The sequence below is a fragment of the Callospermophilus lateralis genome, chromosome 11 (genome assembly GCF_048772815.1).
Source record: "Callospermophilus lateralis isolate mCalLat2 chromosome 11, mCalLat2.hap1, whole genome shotgun sequence".
NCBI classification, from domain to species: domain Eukaryota; kingdom Metazoa; phylum Chordata; class Mammalia; order Rodentia; family Sciuridae; genus Callospermophilus; species Callospermophilus lateralis.
The window spans coordinates 19,744,946-19,762,655 of record NC_135315.1 but is presented as its reverse complement, the minus strand read 5'-3'; the positions used below and the strand labels follow the sequence as shown (position 1 = coordinate 19,762,655).

Below are 17,710 nucleotides of genomic sequence, written 5' to 3'. Positions count from 1 at the left end.
CTCAGTAATTGGTTGGGAGACAATTGGCCATCCATATGGAAAAAATAAAGTAGATCTCTATCTCACAGCAGGCCTCCAAATAAATTCCAGATGAATTAAAGACCTACAGGGAACAAGCAAAGCTATTATGGAGATTTGGGAAGAAAACATAGAAGGATAGCTGTATAATATTGAGAGAGGGGAAGAGCTCTTTAGAGAAGCTTTATGTGCAAAACATAAAGGCAAAGATGGATAACTTTACGTATATTAAAATTAAAATCATGGGCTGGGGCTATACCTTGGTGGCAGAGCACTTACTTTTCATGTCCAAGGCCCTAGGTTTGATCCCCAGCACTGGGGGGAAAAAAATTGAAATCTTGTCTATGATGAAAAACACAATGTGCAACATGTAAAGACAAGCCATAGACTACAATGAAAATAAGTGTAGAATATCTTAAAATGTCTAAAATAAATAACCCTTACTCCCACCTCCCACCCCCACCCCCAAATGGGCAAAGATTATGTGAACTTTTCTGGGGTTTTTTTTGGTGGTTGTTGTTTTTTGGTGCAAAGAATTGGATACAGGGCCTTGGGTTTACTAAACACAGGCATTAGCATTGAGCTACACCCCAGCCCTGAGCCAAGGATATCAACAGGTAATTCACAGAAGAATCCCCAGTCAGTAACAAAAGAAAAGTGAATCAGTTTTACTTGTGATCATAATTGGAAATTTCAACCATGAAATCCCACCCAGATCCATGAAATTGAAAAAAAAAATTGTCATCTAGTAACCCAAATGTAGATACGAGTAAAGGGAATCAGAAATCTATTGCTAATCAGAACCCCTAGGAGAAAATGTGCAAAGCCTAGTACAGCTGAAGCTCACAATCCCCTGTAGAGGAATTCACTAACAGACAATTCCTTTGCTTATAGAAAAATAAATTGGTTTCACTCATCCAATAATATACTATAAAACAGTTAAAAGGAATGAAGCAGAACTGGATGTAATTCAGTGGTAAAGCACATGTTTAGCATGTATGAGGCCCTAAATTCAACCCCTAGAGCCACACACAAACCCATTCAAAAGAAAAGAATGGCTGACTGTGGTGGCACACACCTATAATCCTGGTGACTTAGGAGGCTAAGGCAGGACAATTGCAAGTTCAAGGACAGCCTGGGCATCTTACCAAGATCCTGTCTCAAAAATAAAAAGGCCTGGGGGTATAGCTCAGCAGTAGAATGCCTTGAGTTCAATCCCCAGTACCACAAAAGAAAAAAATGAAATAAATCTACTTGTTTAAACATAGCTAAATCACAAAAACTCTAATTGAGGATTAAAAAAAAAAAAGCAGTCTACTTTCTCTGATATTATATCTGATACACTTGTATAAAATTTCAAAACAAAAAAATAATAAAATACAAAATCATACTTGTATGTTTCAACTTTTCTGTCACTTAAAATAAAGCAGAAATCACAATGAGCTACTACTTCACAATCATAAGGATGACTATTAACAAAAATACAGAAAGCTACAAGTGTTGGTGGGTGATAAAACTGGAACCTTTCTGCATTCATAGTGGGAATGCAAAAATTGTGCAGCTGCTGTGGAAAATAGTATGACAATTCCTCAAAAAATTAGAATTATCATATGATCCAGCATTCTACTTCTGGGTATACAGCCAAAAGAAGTGAAAGTAGAGAGTTGAGCAGATATTTGTTTATCCACATTTAAAGCGGCATCATTCATAATGTGGAAAAAGTAGAAAGCAACCCAAGGGTTTATTGGGGTATGGATAAATAAAATATGATTAATGCATACAATGTTACAATGGAATATTATTCAACCTTAAAAGGGAAAGAAATTCTGCTGCAAACTATAAAATGGAGGAATCTTGGAGCATTATGCTAAGTGAAAAAAGCCAGATACAAAAGGACAAATACTGTATGACTCATTTTAGGTACCTAGAGGAATCAAATTTATAGAAAGAAGAATGGTGATTGCCGGGGGCTGCAGGAAGAAGGGAATGGAAAGTACAGAGCTTTAGTTTGGGAAGGTGAAGAAGTTCTAGTCGATGGTCATGTTCACGGAACAATGTGAATATACTTAAGGCCACAGAACTGGATACTTACACATGGTTAAAATGGTGAATTTTATGTTGTGTATAGTATTGTAACACCATTTAGGAAAAAAAAAAAATTTAAATAGGAGAGTTGTCTTGAATCCCTCGACCTAGCAGAGCCGGCAGAAGTTCCTCTGCATACATGGGGGTAGGGAACTGCATACTCCTCGACAGCAGCATCTGTCGGGCCGCTCCTCCCTTCCCCTCCTCCATACCCAAGTGGTGATCCACCTGGCCCCCCAAAGTCTCGCTGCGCAAGCGCGGAACGGTGGACAGAAGGAGGCGTGGCCTCTGTCTGCGCCTGTGCCGAAATCCAGCTGCGACTGCTAGGGGAGAAGATGATGCCCAGGTTCGGCTCCTTGGCCCGCCGGCTGAGGAGAGGCCCACACTGCACACGCGCAGACAGAGTACCCGCGTCAAAAGACGAGGAGAGCGTGCGCTCCCCACGTCCTGCCCGCCAGGCTGCCAGGCATTCGTCTCAGCGGTGACTCCCGCCGGGCCAGGGCAGGCGCGCCCACGTCTGAACAGCGATGCCCCGGGAGATCATCACCCTGCAGTTGGGCCAGTGCGGCAACCAGAGTGAGCAAGCGAGCGCCGGGCCCCGCCAGTCTCTGGTTCTGCCCCATCCGGCTGCACTCCAATGCCTGGCACCCACCAGTCCCTCTTTCCCTTCCATGAACCCCCTGCCCTACTGCGCATGATAACCTAGACCAAGAACTGCGCCTCCAGCCCTGAGCTGTGATGGCTCCCAGGCCCAGGCGTCTTGGGTCCACCCTCTGAGTGTGACTGCCGCTGAGCCTAACGCTGGGCTCCTCAGGCCTTATGGCTCTCGCAGACCCGGGCGTCTTCCCCCCTCTCTCAGTTGGGTTCGAGTTCTGGAAACAGCTGTGTGCCGAGCATGGTATCAGCCCCGAGGGCATCGTGGAGGAGTTCGCCACCGAGGGCACTGACCGCAAGGACGTCTTTTTCTACCAGGTGCCCCCAGCGACTTGGCCAAAGCCCACAGTGGCCCAAGGGGCCTGAAGGGAAGGGCAATGGCCTGGTACTGGGAAACCTGGTGGGCAGAGTAGCCAGGGCAGCTGGCTTGAGGAGGGAGGGTCAGTGGAGCCAGAGATGGGAGAACTTGGTTCACGCTAGCTCATTGAGCCCTTCCTGGATTCTCCATGACAGGCTGACGATGAGCATTACATCCCACGGGCAGTACTGCTGGACCTGGAGCCCCGGGTGATCCATTCCATCCTCAACTCTCCATATGCCAAGCTCTATAACCCGGAGAACATCTACCTGTCAGAACATGGAGGAGGAGCTGGCAACAACTGGGCCAGGGGATTCTCCCAGGTGTCCATCCCGGAGGCCCTTGATATTCCCACCCTGGGGCAAGGCAGGATCAAGCCACTTGGGAATTTGACCAGACTAGACTGACAATGAATAAGAGACAAATGGATACCCTGACATGACAGAAACCTGGGAAAGGATTATGCAAATTTTGTGCAAATCATTTGAAAACTAGCTTTTCTGGGTTAAGTACTACACTGAGGCTTTGCTTCAGGGTGGGAACAAAGTCCCAGAGTAGAGTTCTTTGTATTGACAAGAGAATCTTCAGTCTGACCCTCCCTTCCCATGTCTCTACACAGGGTGAGAAAATCCATGAAGACATCTTTGATATCATAGACCGAGAAGCAGATGGAAGTGACAGTCTAGAGGTGAGGGCCTCCCCACTGAAGAGGGCTGGGGGAAAGGTGAGGAGGTGGCCTGAACAGGTTAATACAAAGGGGACAATTCAAGACCATTTTGGGGACTGGTAATGTAGTTCAGTGATAGAGCACTTGCCTAGCCTGAGGGAAGCCCTGGGTTTGATCCCCTGCAACTGGGGCAACGGGGTTGGCATCAGAAGAATTGAAGAAAATAAGATACAGTCCTTGTTCTCAAGGAAGTAATAACCTGGGTGACATCAGCTCCTTGTGCATGGAATTGATTCAACCTGTTCAGGCACTAAACCTTCCCAAGGAGCCTCATCCTGGATGAACACAGAAGAAACCTTGAGACACAGTGTGTTGGAAGTAGGGAATGAGACAAGCTTGAAGCCTCTCCACCTCTCCCCTTGCAGGGCTTTGTGCTGTGCCATTCCATTGCTGGAGGTACAGGTTCTGGCCTAGGCTCCTACCTTCTGGAGCGACTGAACGACAGGTAAACCTGTATTTGAGAAGACATTATCCCTATTTCCCTAGGTACTATATTTACGTTTTCACTTTTTTTCTCATGAGTTGCTAGGTCTGCCAGGACCCTCACTGCTTTGAGTCATAGGGACAAATCCACCCAGGGAATACTTTGGAAGCAATAACTGGGGGAAGAGGAGGTTAAAAAGGAAGGGGAGGGAGCCTACAGGGTTTGATACTTGTGGCTTATTTTGGGATTTGGGGGGAGGCTAGTTCTACTCTTACTCCTTTTGTATAAGAACTCAATGGCAAATGAATGGTCATTATTGTCCCTAGAGATTGAGAGTGGCAGTCATGGGGTTCATCCAGTTCACTGTCTACCCTCCCCTTTTCCCTCTTCCTTGCCCCCAGGTATCCCAAGAAGCTGGTACAGACGTACTCAGTGTTCCCCAGTCAGGATGAGATGAGTGACGTGGTGGTCCAGCCCTACAACTCACTCCTCACACTTAAGAGGCTGACCCAGAATGCAGACTGCGTGGTGAGCAAAGGAGAGCAAGTTGGGAACTTTGGCCTACCTCTGTAGGCCAGTCGGTCACCTGCACCTTGCCTTTTCCAAGTCCCTGCTCTTACAGAGAACAGAGATCAACAAAGTCACAATATGTGGGCCAAATTGTGCAGTAAGGTCCCAAATTCCAGGTTGCTTTCAGTCCTTTTAGGCAGCAAGGCTCTCAACAAAGTGAGAGTACCCATCCTTATTTTGCCCACTCAATTCCTACTCATGTTTGAACTCTTAACTCAAGGATCACTTCATTAGCAAAAGCTTCAGCAACTGCCCAATAAAGGTCAGGTTTCTTTGTGCATATTTCGGGTTGTTAAATAAATGAAACAGACAAATGTTGTTATTTGGTGCTTAAGATTGAACCCAGGGCCTTATGCATGATAAGCACATGCTCACTGTGCCTACATCCCAAGCTTGTTGTTTTATACCTAATGTCTGTCTAGGCCAGGAATGGTGGTGCACACCTGTAATCCCAGCAATAAGGAGGTTGAGGCAGGACTGCAATATCAAAGCCAGCCTCAGCAATTTAGCAAGGTCCTGAGCAATTGAGCAAGACCTTAATTTTGGGGGAGCAGAGGGGAGAAGAGAAAGGCAAGATCCGTGTCTCTGGGCCCAGGATTAAGAAATAAAAAGGGCTGGAGATGTGGTTCAATGGTTAAACACCTCTGAGTTAAATTCCCAGTACAAAAAACAAAAAAAAAATTAATACCTGTCCCATTGGACTGTAAGCTCAATGACACAAAGACCATGACTGTTTTATTCTCTGTGGTATCTCTAGAGCCAAGCACTGTGAGTAATACCTAGGTGAACTCACATATTTGTTAACTGTCCCGCATGGTCCAAAAGTACATGATGATGCCACAAAGAAAATATTTTCCTTTTAAATTAGAAAAAGTTACTTCCTGGTTTTGGAATTTAGTAATGGCTGAGCTATACCTTATTTCTATACCGCTTTTCTCCTCAAAAAGATTCTGTAATTCCCTTCTACCCTTCCAGGTGGTGCTGGACAATACAGCCCTTAATCGGATAGCCACAGATCGCCTCCACATCCAGAACCCATCCTTCTCCCAGATCAACCAGCTGGTGAGCCCCATCCTAGACTCCATTGGACCAGAAACCCTCATTGCTGGAAGGCCATCTGGGAAGGGAGGTCCCACATGGGCCAATACCCGTGATGCACACCCCCATCCCCAGGTGTCCACCATCATGTCGGCCAGCACCACCACCCTGCGCTACCCCGGCTACATGAACAACGACCTCATCGGCCTCATCGCCTCGCTCATTCCCACACCACGGCTCCACTTCCTCATGACCGGTTACACCCCCCTCACTACAGACCAGTCAGTAAGAGCAGCCTTCAGTGTCCCAGGCAGGGTTGGCCTGGGCCCAGAGACACTGATTTTGACTTTTTTTTCTCCCCTCTGCCCAAGAACTATCCTTTGCAGCCCCCAAAGGCTCTTGCTTAGGGACTGGCAGGAAGCAGGTCACTTGCCTACTGACTTGTGTCCACCTTCCCTCAGCCTTGGCTCCTGCAGGCACAGGGATGAATGGTATTGGTTTCTGCTCCTGCACAGGGGCATGATTTTGCTAAGAGCCTACTCCTGCCTCAGAGTCTCGGGGTAGACCTGAACCTAGAGACATTGTCCACAGATATATCACAGTATCCTGAGTTGGATGGGGACATGTGTTGGCTCCTCTTGTGGACTATGTCTTAAGTGCCAGCCTGGTCCCTGTGACCCACTTTCCCCTCAGGTGGCCAGCGTGAGGAAGACCACAGTCCTGGATGTCATGAGGCGGCTGCTGCAGCCCAAGAACGTGATGGTGTCCACAGGCCGGGACCGCCAGACCAACCACTGCTACATCGCCATCCTCAACATCATCCAGGGAGAGGTGGACCCCACCCAGGTAAGTGAGGCCTCTTTGCCCTGTCCCCTGAATCCACAGGGTAGAGGAGTGGCCACCATCACTGCTCCCATGCCCACCGCAGGTCCACAAGAGCCTGCAGAGGATTCGTGAACGGAAGTTGGCCAACTTCATCCCCTGGGGCCCAGCCAGCATCCAGGTGGCCCTGTCGAGGAAGTCTCCCTACCTGCCCTCAGCCCACCGGGTCAGTGGGCTCATGATGGCCAACCACACCAGTATCTCCTCAGTGAGTCCAGTCACTTCTTACCAGTGTCTATCTACCTTCATCAAATTCTTCCAGTCCTTTCCTTTTTGTTTTCCCTTTTGGCAGTACCTAGATTTGAACTGCTTTTTATTTTTGAGACAGGGTCTCACTAAGTTGCCCTGGCTGGCCTTGAATCTGTGGTCCTCATATCTACAGTCGCCCAAGTAGCTGGGATTATATGCATGTGACACTGCACCTAGCTCCCCCAGTCTGTTCCTAGTCCCCGTGTTATACTAGCACCCATTCTGAAGATTTCCTTCTTTTTCAGCTCTTTGAAAGTTCCTGCCAGCAGTATGACAAGCTATGGAAACGGGGGGCCTTCCTGGAGCAGTTCCGCAAAGAGGATATCTTCAAGGACAATTTTGATGAGATGGACAGGTCCAGGGAGGTTGTTCAGGAGCTCATTGATGAGTACCATGCAGCCACACGGCCAGACTATATCTCCTGGGGCACCCAGGAGCAGTGATTTTCCTCTCTGCTCTTCCCCCCTGTACAGGAAGCACAGCCACCGCCATGACTGGTCCCTCTGATCCAACTTTACCTTACTGGATTCCTCTCCTCCCCAGAAACTGGCCCAACTTCCTCCCTTCCATTCCTGACCCTTGATATGCTTGTTCAGTTCAAATAAAGTTATAATGCTTGGAGATGAATATAGTCAGGGCTTGATCTGTCACTATGGGGGATGGGATCTTCAGTTTTCAGGTGAGTGATGGTAAGGTTGTCTTCATTTCTTCTAACTTCTTCCCACCTAGTCCAGGTCTTAGTATATCTGTTTCCATTGAGGTCCCTTGCCTTGAACCAGGCTGTTATCCTGAAGTTGGCTAACTTCATCCCCTGGAGCCCAGCCAGCTTTCAAGTAGAGAGGGTTAATGAGGTCTACTGTCTCATTAGTGTTTAAGTTCCTGCTTCAGGTTGAATCAATGCTACTCCAGTCTCCTCCATTCAGCAAAGAGGATGTGGGGTTTATGAAAGTAGGACCTATTTCATTCTGAGCAAGTCAGAAAAGCTGGAACTCTGGATTCCCAGGGCCATCAGAATCTCAGGAACTCAACCCAGTTCAACTCAAAGTGATAAGCAGGACAGAACTTAGGAGTAGGCTGTACTCATCCTGAGTTCTTTTTCTGTGCCAGAGGAATGTTTGGGTCTATATCCTGACTCAAGCTTCTCTCCATTTCAAGCCCAAAGCAGTAAGCAGAACAAAGATGAACCCAAACAGGATCAGAAGCTGGACACCAGGATAGAATATGGGCAGAGACAGTCTTAATGACTCACTGCCCTCCAGCTTCAGGGATACCATGGGGCCACCCCTTTGCCACTGGATGGAGAAGAGAGGGTGAGTAATTGCCAGCTTCCAATTCTGTCTTCTTGCCTGCCCCGCCCATTACTCTGTAGCAGCAAACTGGCTAAGAGGAGGTTAAATCCAGAAGGTCAAGGAGGGTGGAGCTCTGTGGTGTCCAGACTCCCTTCAGTGTCTGGTAAAACCCCCAGAGTGTGGGTGTCCCCAGGGGTGGAGTTGTGAGCTATAGAGCTCCAACTTGTCCCATTGAAAACACTCCCACAAGAAGGGTTTGTGTAAATAAGGATTTTTTTTTTTTTTTTTTGCTTCTCTTCTACAAATAAATTAAGAAACAAACTATAAAATTGTCCACACCCATTCAGACCTTGGGTGTGGGGTCTGTGCCCTGTCCCTGCAGGGCCAAAAGGGTCCATGGTCTCCTCAGATCTCAGAGTAGTCCTGGCCCTGGCTGGAGGGAAGAGGGGAGTCATGACCTCTTGGCAGGCTCAGTCCTGCAGCTGCCCCAAGAAGCCAGACTGTCCCTGGGGCTCATCCAGGCCTTGGTGCTGGCTGGGAGGGGAGGTGTCTGGCAGGTCTTGGCATGGAGGAGCAGAGCTGCTGCAGGGCCTCTCGGGGGAGGGGTTGGCCAAGTAGGCATTCACCAGCTGCATGATCTCTTCCACCTAAGAGAGAGCAGAGGTCAATGCACAACAGGAGCCACTAGGTTCTCTTCTTTCATTCAGGCTCTAGGGCTCCAGCTTCTCTACCAGGGTCCTTCAGGTTCTGGCTCCTGACACCTTACCCATCCTCACCATCCTACTAGGAATTGAGTCCAGGGGAGTTTTACCACTAAGCTATACCCCCCACCCCTTAAGTTTTTGAGATAGGGCATCACTAAATTGCTGAGGCTGGCCTCAAACTAATGATCCTCCTGTCTCAGCCTCTGGAGTCTCTGGGATTACAAGTGTGCACCCCTGTGCCCAAATCATTCTTGTTTCTTTCTGCTCCTCTACCATGCCAAGTATACTTTCCTCTCTTGGTCTTTGTACTTACAATTCCCTTTATCTGGAATGCTATTCCCCTAGATTTTCCTATGGCTAACTTATGTCATCCTCTTTGAGAATCTGGCTCTGACTACCTAATGCTTGGCTCCTACAGTTACTTCTCATCATACTACTCTTTCCTTCTAGCTTAATGATCTTTGATTACTTGTTGATTGTCTGATTCCCATACTCTAAGCTCCTAGGAGCTTGTCTTTGATCATAGCTGGCTTCCCAGTGCCTAGAGCTGTACCCATGATTGATGGTCCATAGATTGTTCTGTGCTTGCCTCTTCCTACTCACCTGGGGACTCTGCAGGAGGAGCTGACTCTCGCCTACCCTCAATGCTAGGGTTTGGGGACCCATTAGCTGGCAGGCGGCCACATGACCATAGCTGACACTGTGGATGGGTTCTGTCTCACCAGGCCGGGAGAGGGACATGGTCTTGGCTCCCAGACCCAGGCATAGCTTCTGTGGAGCACCTCCACCAGGTTCCTGCAGACAGATAGGCAGAGTCAGGGGGGAAGGAGAGCACAGCATTCTTTTTGGTAAGGGAAAATGGTTGTGAGCAGGGAGTTCCCTGACCCCTCTACGATACACAGTGAAGTATGAAGGGGGCTAGGGTCCAGGAGGTGCAAGCCCCCTAGGGCTGGTGTCTCCTGGCATTTGGAAGTAGGAAGTGAAGTGACCCACAGTGGGGGCCTATGGCTCTGGGGCAAAGGTGTGGGGCTTGGGCCTCCAGAGTCCCCTTCTCCCTTCTCCCCCTCACCGTGCTCAGCTCCAGAACGTCATACCGAGCAGCGCCGAACCCCGGACACTGCGCCGCCAGAGCCAGGTAGGCAGCCATGGCCTCAGCTCGGCCCATGCCCCGTAACCGCTTCCAGCCGCCCAGCACAGCAGCAGCGGTGCGGGCGCCTCCGCCTCCTCCCTCCGGGGCTGCGCTTCCCGCTGTGCGGCAGGCCCCACTGCGTCGAGCCCGCTCCGCCCGCCTCTTGGCCAGGCTGGGGCTCCAGAGTGCCCCGGCCAGCAGGGCGGCTGAGGGCGGTGGCCTGGGAGTTGGGCGGGGCTGAACTTCGCACGGCGGGATGGGGGGCGGCAGCAGGCGGTCTAGGCGAGGCAGGGGCACCCGTGGGGAGAAGTCTCGGTGCAGGCTCTGCAGGCGCAGCGCCGCCAGGGCGCGCAGCGTGTCGTCGGGCGGTGGCGGCCGGCCGCGCAACAGCAGAGCATGAGCCTGCAAGGAAGGCACCGGGCGTCAGCCAGCAGGGGCAACTATACTGTCGCGAAATCACCTCGGAGGGTGTAGCCTGAGAAGTTAAGGGTTTGGGGACAGTCTACCGTGGGGTTACCAGAACGATTAATTGAAATGGCCTAGAAAGAGATCAGGCATAGATGGTATATTCCGAGGCGTGAATGTCGGAGATCCTCACCTGCTCAAAGAGGAAAGGCAGTTCGTGACTGTCTGGGGATAGTCCCTCGGGATGCAGAGGTCCGTGAAGACGCAGACACAGTCTCCACCCAGAGTCCAGCGAGTCTTCCAGCCCGGCTTCCTCTGAGGCTAAACTGCAGAAGAAAAAAGAACACGAGGCAGTGGGGAAGCAGGGCCCAGCAGAGTGCTGGCGACTTGGGAAAGGGGCAAGAGAAGTGTGGGGGCGTGGCCATATGTTTTGGGCGGGGCCTCCAAGAGTGGCCCGCAGAGGTGAGCATAGAAGTCAGATTACACACAGACTGCGGATAGGGAGTCTGTCTGTAACTTAGAACAAACGCTAAGTGCTCAATAAATGTTTGCTTAGTGATTTAAGCTGAGGAGACGGGTTAATAGAAGAGTTCTGCGCTGGACATTTACTTCTCAAACCTGGTGAGCACGTCGGCCACGAGGGTCCCCCCAGCCAGCGCTCGTTCCTGGGCGCCGCGCTGTTCGTACAACGCAAAGACGTTGCGGCTCCGGGCCAAACCCAGCCGCCCCACCAGCTCTCGAGCCACCTAGAAGGAAGAGAGGAAGAGGGTCTTGTCTGGATCCTCAGGCATACGGATCCAACTGACACCACCATTATCCCACTTATAGAAATAAGGAATCAGAGACTAGGGCCAACCCAGGGTTCAGGAGAAGCAGGTATGAGAACTTAGAAGGAAGGGTTGGGGATACCCTGGACCTTTGGCTTCACCTCCCCTGCTGTCGTGTGAGAGTCAATGGCCACAGAGCAGGCACCAGCCCCTGGACAGTGCACCGTGCACAACAGCTCCTGTCGTTGGCTCAATGCGGAAATCTCTGCCAGCGATGGCACCAGCTCTCTGCCACGCGTCCGGCCTAGAGCTTTCCTGATGAAGCGCGCATATTCCGCTAGTTCCGAGTCCGGCAGTGCCTGCTCAGTCCTGTATTAGGAGGAATCACAGGATCAGTACTCCAAGGGCTTTCCTCCTCCTCTTATTCCTCCTCCCACCCTCTTCCCTTCTTGTATTAATATTTTATTTCATCTAGTCAAACTCCTTCCCTCCAATTCAAGTTTCTTGAAGGCAGCCTATCTCTGGGGCTTTGCATAGAGCTAAATTAAATTACTTGCGGATGTCTTCTGGCAGCTTTCTCCCAACTGTCCCCACCCACTTCCGAAAATCTCCTGATCTTCCCCGCTGAAATCCAAAATTGAACCACATTACTGTGCTTTCCTAAGCCCTGATACTGGTCTGCATAACAGAGGAAAAGCAGACTTTTTATAATTCCTCTGCCTAAAGGGGGTGCCTTGTTGTAATTCATTTGCTCACCAATGGGATATGATCTTGCAATTCCTACAAAAGCAGGGGATTTATCCCTTCTCTGCATCTAGGTTCTCCATCTGTCAACCCCCTTGCAAAGGCCTTTAATTCTCTCCCAGCCTTGAAACTCCTTTGCCTTGGCCTTACACATTTTTCTTTCTTCTCACCTCTCCAAATGCCCTAGGAGATGCCCCCGAACAGCTCCCCCAGGCCGGAAGGTGCAGCTCATGCAGGTGAGGAGCTGCCAGTACCGCAGGGTTGCAGGGTCTTGGGTAGCAGGGAGCCCAGGAGGACCTGCAGGGCCTGAGGTCTGCTTAGCCAGCTGCAGGAAGAGTTCATCCCGGAGTGCAGGCAGGTCCCGGCAGGTTTGGAGCACACCCTGCATCAGGGGCCCAGGGCGCCTTGCCCCCTCCAGTGCCTGGAGCGCAAGGAACAGCCTTACCGCCTCCTCTCTCAAGGGTGCATAGCCAGGACCTGTGGGAGGGTGGGGGTGGAGGGACGGTTTGGAGAGGGGACACAGAGGTGCACCCTGGGAGGAAGGTGCAAACCAGGGAAAGGTCAGGAGTATAATGGGAACAGGGGTGGCAAGAAGGGGAGGGTACGAATGACAGGAAGAGTGAAGGGAAAGCAATGGTCCCACAAAGCCAAACTTTCAACCCTTGCCTCCCAGGAATCCTCTCTCCCTATCCTCCTAAACCTGGACCTGTTGGAAAGTGAGACCATAGCAGGCAATCAGGGCCAGTTGTCACCCCTGCCAGGAAGGTAGGAGGGTTCCCAAGAGGTCTCACCAGTATGGTAGAGAGAAAGACTAAGGGAAGTAGGTTTAAACCCCAGATTCTATAACTGGGATAGAACAGGTTGATCTGGGAGTTAGAAAACCAGAGTTCTTCAGAATCCCAGCTCCCCTAATCCTCTAGCTTTAGTACCCAGACTAGTCACTACAACCTTTTGGGGAGAGATATAACTGGATGAGGCAAGCACATTCTCCCCAAGAGGTGTTTTCTTCTACCACACATAAAGGTAATATGACATGTTATTAAGACCATGTTTTTTTTTTTAAGTTTTAATTAGTTATTAATGGACCTTTATTTATTTGCTTATATGTGGTGCTGAGAATCGAGCCCAGTACCTCACACATGCTAGGCAAGCGCTCTACTACTGAGCCACAACTCCAGATCAAGACCATGATTTTAAAAATAGAAGAGAAAGGATAAAAATCCCAGAAGGAACATTAATGGTCAGAATGAGATCTTTTAGAGAAATAGTCACTCATGATGATTTTTTTTTTCCTGTTCTGCTTTCCCTCCCTTCCACTCTTATCAGCTTAGTTTCACCTTCATCCTTTGAAAAGTGTAGATCTCTGTAGAGCCCTTGAAGACTTAAGTCCCTGCCAATTAAGGCATTCAGATTCTTACTTATGATCTACCTCAACCCATCCAAGAAAGCTGGGTTATAGGACCACTCACCTGGGGCACTGACTCCATAGGGCAGAGGCAGAAGTGGGGCATACAAGGCTCCACTGGTATGCCTCAGAATCGGGTTCCGATGGTAGATGAGGGCCACCGCTTCTGGATCCCCGCAACTCTCCTAGATACCAGGAAGAGGGTCATCTGATGGGGAAGGGAGTTCCCTCTGCCAAGAAAGCTTTAAGTTAACCACCCTCCAGGCTCTTAGTTGAGTCCCCTGTCTCACCTGTATGTCCCTGAGCAATAGCTGGGTGGGGGTCTCTAGCGGAGCCTTTGAGGAGATCACTTCGCGCAAGGCCATCCCCCAGCGCTCAGCCTCTGCCTGGCGGGGGGAGCAGAGGCGGACGCTGTGTTTCCGGCCAGACACAGTCACTGACCACAGACCTGTTGGAAAGTGAGACCATGGCGGGCAATCAGGGCCAGTTGTCACCCTTGCCAGGAAGGTAGGAGGGTTCCCAAGAGGTCTCACCAGTCTCCTTGGGCCTGCGCTCTGGGCCAGTGACTGAGCACAGGCTGGTGAGTACAAGGCTCCCGAGGCGCCGAGCACCCTTCCCATTGCTGCTGAAGTGGTCCAGAGAATCACGAGTGAGCACGAACCAGGCTCGGCGAGGGGGCAGCCATGGCCGTGCCCCTCCTCCGCGGGGCTCGCGATACAGCCAACCTGGGAGGACAAAGGAGGATGAGGGGCCAGCCCAAGGAGACATAATCCTCTACAACTGGGGGCCTCCAGAGTGCCCTGAGGGAGTCCCCACCTTTCACAACGACGTCAGGGTCATCCTCTGGCAGACCCTTTTCTGGAATGAGGCTCCAAGTCTCCTCCCAGCTCTGCAGCCTGGGTCAGAAAGGAAAAGTTGAGTGAGGCTGCGAGACCTCCACTCCGCCTCCAGGGGGCTCCTCTGTAGGGGCTCCCCAGGCTGCGCTGGGTGCTTGCTCCTAAGCTGGGCACCCCTCCTCCAGGCTGTGGGAACCGCAGGGCCGTTCTGACCTTGCACCAGAAATAGCCAGGACCCCCCCACCTTCCTCCCCACGCCCCCAGACTGGACCGCCCCCCGGGACCCCGGCCAAACCACAGCGTCCGGCAGCATTGGGCCTCTCCCTTATTGCACAACCCCGTGAGGGAAGACCACAAGGATGCGGGACCCAGGAACCAGCTGGGGTCTCAAAACTAAGAATGGGGCCGGGATTGTGGCTTAGTGGTAGAGTGCTTGCCTAGCTCGTGTGAGGCACTGGGTTCAATCCTCAGCACCACATAATAATAAAATAAAGTTAAGAAACAACAACAACAACAACAACCAAGAATGAAGAGGTGAAACTCACCTGTCAGAGACTGTGGTGCTCCTCACAGGCTGAGTCAGTGTTACATCCAGGGGACTCTGGGGAGATAGGCAAGATAGCATCAGAGCCCTCCCTGCCCAATTCTGTGTCTAAGACAGCGCTGCTCAGGGGGTGGAGGAAGAAGTCAAGGAGTTAGGTAGTGACTGGGCTGAATGATCAGGAGCTGCTCTACCCGGGGTGTCTATGCAAACAAACTCTACAGACCAGCCAGGAGCTAAGAAGCCAAAGTTCCGGCCTTTCCCCTTACCCTTTGAAGATGCAAAGGGGTCTGATAGGGTGGAAAGAGTCCTGGGAAGGGAGTCAGGAGACCTGGGATCTAATACTGGCTAGACCACTAACTCACTGTGTCAAGTCCGCTTCCCTCTCTGTGCACACATTTCCTCATCTTTGAAACATCAGAAGTGGACCAAGACCCTTCTCCCTTTGGCAGCCTGGAAGGCACTCCTTCCTCCTCATTTTCCCTTCACCCCTTCTACCTTGCTAGCCAGGGGAAGGCATGTGGTGGGCACGGAGACGAATGTAGGGAATTTAAGAGCTTAGTACATTCACCCGCAAAAACACTCCTGAGATTCAGGGGACAGCAGAGACCCCACCTCTTTCCTGGGGTTCAGAAAGGGCAGGCCAGGCTGAAAAATAGCGCACACTTTCCAGGCCAGGTGTGGTTTGAGATTTTGTCCTTCTCTCACCACATCCCTACCAGCTCTCCTGGAACTTCAAGTGTAGACTGGGGTCTGAGAGACCCTCAAACCCAACCCAAAGACAAGCCAGGCAGGAACTGTGCCATGGTCCCACTGTGCCCAGACTGCTAGACAGCCAGGAGTGGGGAGGAGGGGAAGGGAAACCAGGGACACCTGTCCCCAAGCTTGGAGGAGGAGGGGTTGGAGGTAGAGCATGAAGGAAGCAATGGCTTGGTTGACAGAGCAGACCCTGCCCAGACTGGAAGCTTGCGGGAAGCCTGAGTACTCTGCCTTCCCTGGAAACACATTCACCTATTTTCTGGAGGGTCTGAGCAGAGCTTTCAGCCACAGCACAAGAGGAGCAGGTACTAATCACCCTTTTAGACCAACTCTGGCAATCGCAGTCCCCTGCTTCCCTCCCCCCCTCTATATTTATCTGCCCTCTGCCTCGCCAGGTGCTGGCTCAGGCTCCACTAGCACCCCGCCCCACCCGGGCACTGAGCCACAGAGCCTGCTGGGGACCCCTGAGGGGGATGGGAGCCTGACCCAGGCCACAGCACATAAGAGTCTGATTGTCAGAGTATAGAAGCATGGGAAAGGGCACGACATCAGGGATGGAGGTCTGCCACATCAATAGTGCCTCAGGTACCCGAAGGGGAGATCTGATAAAACCCAGCAACCATGTGTTCCCCACTGTCCCCTCAGGGACTTCCCCAGGAGCCTCACCAGGGAAGGCCGAAAGTTCTGTCCTGAGTGGCAGGGTAATGACGAGAGGTCCTCAAAGGGCCACAGCCCCCAGCTCCCTGTCCGTGCGGTCCTCACCGCGGACCCCAATCCTAGGATGCCTTCTCCCCCTCGCCCAGATCCCGGTGGAGGGAGCTCCGGCATCTGGCCCCAGTGCTCACCAACTTGGAGCAGAGGGGACCCAGGCGTTCGAGCCGCCCAGCCGGCCTCGCCACATTCTTTGGCGCTGGCGGAGGCGGAAGGAGACGGGATGGGACGCGAGCCGGCAGGGAAGGGAGAGGCAGAGGCAAGGCCAGGTCGCGCCACGCGTGACGCCTCCCCTGCCTCAGGGCGCCCAGCAGGTGGACAGCGCCCAGTGTGCGGCGCTAGGCCCACAGGCACATCCCAAGTCGGGCTGCTCCTTGAGCTCCCGGGGGCTCTGGGCTCCAAGCAAGAATCTCTCCCACATCCCCAGCTTGCTAAGAGTGCGGCAGCGTTTGGCTGGAGTCTGGAGCGGGATCAGGCGTGACTGCCGGTTGTAGTGAGAGTGATTGAGACAAGACTCTAAATCCCCCCGGGACTTACCCTCCCGCCGCCCGCTGGACTCGGGGTCCGTAGCTCAAAGGTCTCCTCGTCTTCGTCCTCGTCCCCGTCCCCGCTAAGCTCGCCGTCACCATAGTCCCGGTGCAGAAGAGTGAAGCCTCGACGGCAGCAGAGGAGCCACCACAACCCCCCCGGGAGAGGCATCCGGGCGAGCAGACGGGGGATGGGGGCCCAGGCAGCCGAGGCCAAGCAGCAGGGGATCGGAGAAACTGGCGGGGCTCCGACCCAAGCGGGAGAAAGATGAGGCGGGAGGAGGAGGTGGGAGAAGGGGACAGGGAGGAGGCAATGTCTAGGGCTAGGGTGCTAGGGGACGCTGGCTAGAGCCTGCGATGGGCTCAACGTCTGGGCCCCTGTAGGGGGAGGGGGGGAAGGAGTCCAGAGCCAGGGGGGAACAGGGAGCAATGTCCGGAGCTGGGAAGTAGTGTCCGTTGTAGTGTCCAGCCCTGTGGGGGGCAGTGTCCGGTGCAGTGTCGAGGTGGGCAGTTGTCCAAGCTCCAGGGAGGGTCGTGTCCGGTAGGGCGTCCGGTGGCCGGGGCCCCGGCGGCGCGCGCTGCGCTCCCTGCAGCCCCGGGACTGGCGCGCTGGGGGCGCGAGCACAGCTCCCGGACCCCGCCTCCCCAGCCCCCTCCCCCTTGAGTCCCCCCCTCCCTCCTCTTTCTCTCCTCCCTTCTTTACAGGGCAGGGTCCACTTTTCGTCACAGTCTCCTCCGCCCAATCCCTGTGCCTGGAGCCGGGCTTGGCCACCAATCACAAGCTTGCAACTGCTTTGGGTTGCATCATGTGCCTTTGGCTGGGAGCCAGCTGGGAGGGGCGGGGAAAACAGGGAGGGAGGGGGCGGTACGATGTTAACCACGCCCCAG

General features: G+C 52.4%; 2 protein-coding genes across 7 annotated transcripts; one reads left to right on the top strand and one right to left on the bottom strand.

Annotated features, from left to right (window-relative positions):
- The first annotated feature begins 2,584 nt into the window (after window positions 1-2,584).
- On the top strand, window positions 2,585-7,576 carry Tubg2 (tubulin gamma 2). Its single transcript, XM_076869866.2, has 11 exons — window positions 2,585-2,679; window positions 2,963-3,075; window positions 3,271-3,438; window positions 3,735-3,803; window positions 4,208-4,287; window positions 4,668-4,794; window positions 5,812-5,898; window positions 6,010-6,159; window positions 6,568-6,720; window positions 6,803-6,964; window positions 7,251-7,576. Exons 1-11 carry the CDS (start codon window positions 2,631-2,633, stop codon window positions 7,446-7,448), a joined length of 1,356 nt encoding a protein of 451 aa, XP_076725981.1. The 5' UTR covers window positions 2,585-2,630; the 3' UTR covers window positions 7,449-7,576.
- A 1,021-nt stretch (window positions 7,577-8,597) lies between these two features.
- On the bottom strand, window positions 8,598-17,448 carry Plekhh3 (pleckstrin homology, MyTH4 and FERM domain containing H3). 6 transcript variants are annotated; one of them, XM_076869760.2, is made up of 13 exons: window positions 16,833-17,448; window positions 14,830-14,885; window positions 14,265-14,344; window positions 13,982-14,173; window positions 13,739-13,896; window positions 13,513-13,633; window positions 12,214-12,520; window positions 11,449-11,668; window positions 11,142-11,278; window positions 10,726-10,858; window positions 10,068-10,529; window positions 9,602-9,793; window positions 8,598-8,941 (listed from the first exon to the last, which is right to left on the bottom strand). In XM_076869760.2, the coding sequence occupies exons 1-13, from the start codon at window positions 16,992-16,994 to the stop codon at window positions 8,765-8,767; spliced, it is 2,397 nt and encodes a 798-aa protein (XP_076725875.1). In that variant the 5' UTR covers window positions 16,995-17,448; the 3' UTR covers window positions 8,598-8,764. The 6 variants fall into 6 exon arrangements, 4 of the variants coding, with proteins under 4 accessions (XP_076725875.1, XP_076725876.1, XP_076725877.1 ...); XM_076869761.2 differs by having other exon boundaries at window positions 11,151-11,278; XM_076869762.2 differs by having other exon boundaries at window positions 11,461-11,668.
- Between the last annotated feature and the right edge of the window lie 262 nt (window positions 17,449-17,710).

What these genes read in the sequence shown, in the direction of transcription:
- Plekhh3 (XM_076869760.2), bottom strand. Translation starts at nt 16,994, where the DNA reads ATGCCTCTCCCGGGGGGGTTGTGGTGGCTCCTCTGCTGCCGTCGAGGC. An exon ending in CTATGGAGTCAGTGCCCCAG is followed by an intron (nt 12,521 to 13,512) that starts GTGAGTGGTCCT and finishes ACCCTCCCACAG; the next exon opens with GTCCTGGCTATGCACCCTTG. An exon ending in CAGGGGAGGTGAAGCCAAAG is followed by an intron (nt 11,279 to 11,448) that starts GTCCAGGGTATC and finishes TCTTCCTTCTAG; the next exon opens with GTGGCTCGAGAGCTGGTGGG.
- Tubg2 (XM_076869866.2), top strand. Translation starts at nt 2,631, where the DNA reads ATGCCCCGGGAGATCATCACCCTGCAGTTGGGCCAGTGCGGCAACCAG. An exon ending in TCTCCCAGATCAACCAGCTG is followed by an intron (nt 5,899 to 6,009) that starts GTGAGCCCCATC and finishes CCCCATCCCCAG; the next exon opens with GTGTCCACCATCATGTCGGC. An exon ending in GAGAGGTGGACCCCACCCAG is followed by an intron (nt 6,721 to 6,802) that starts GTAAGTGAGGCC and finishes TGCCCACCGCAG; the next exon opens with GTCCACAAGAGCCTGCAGAG.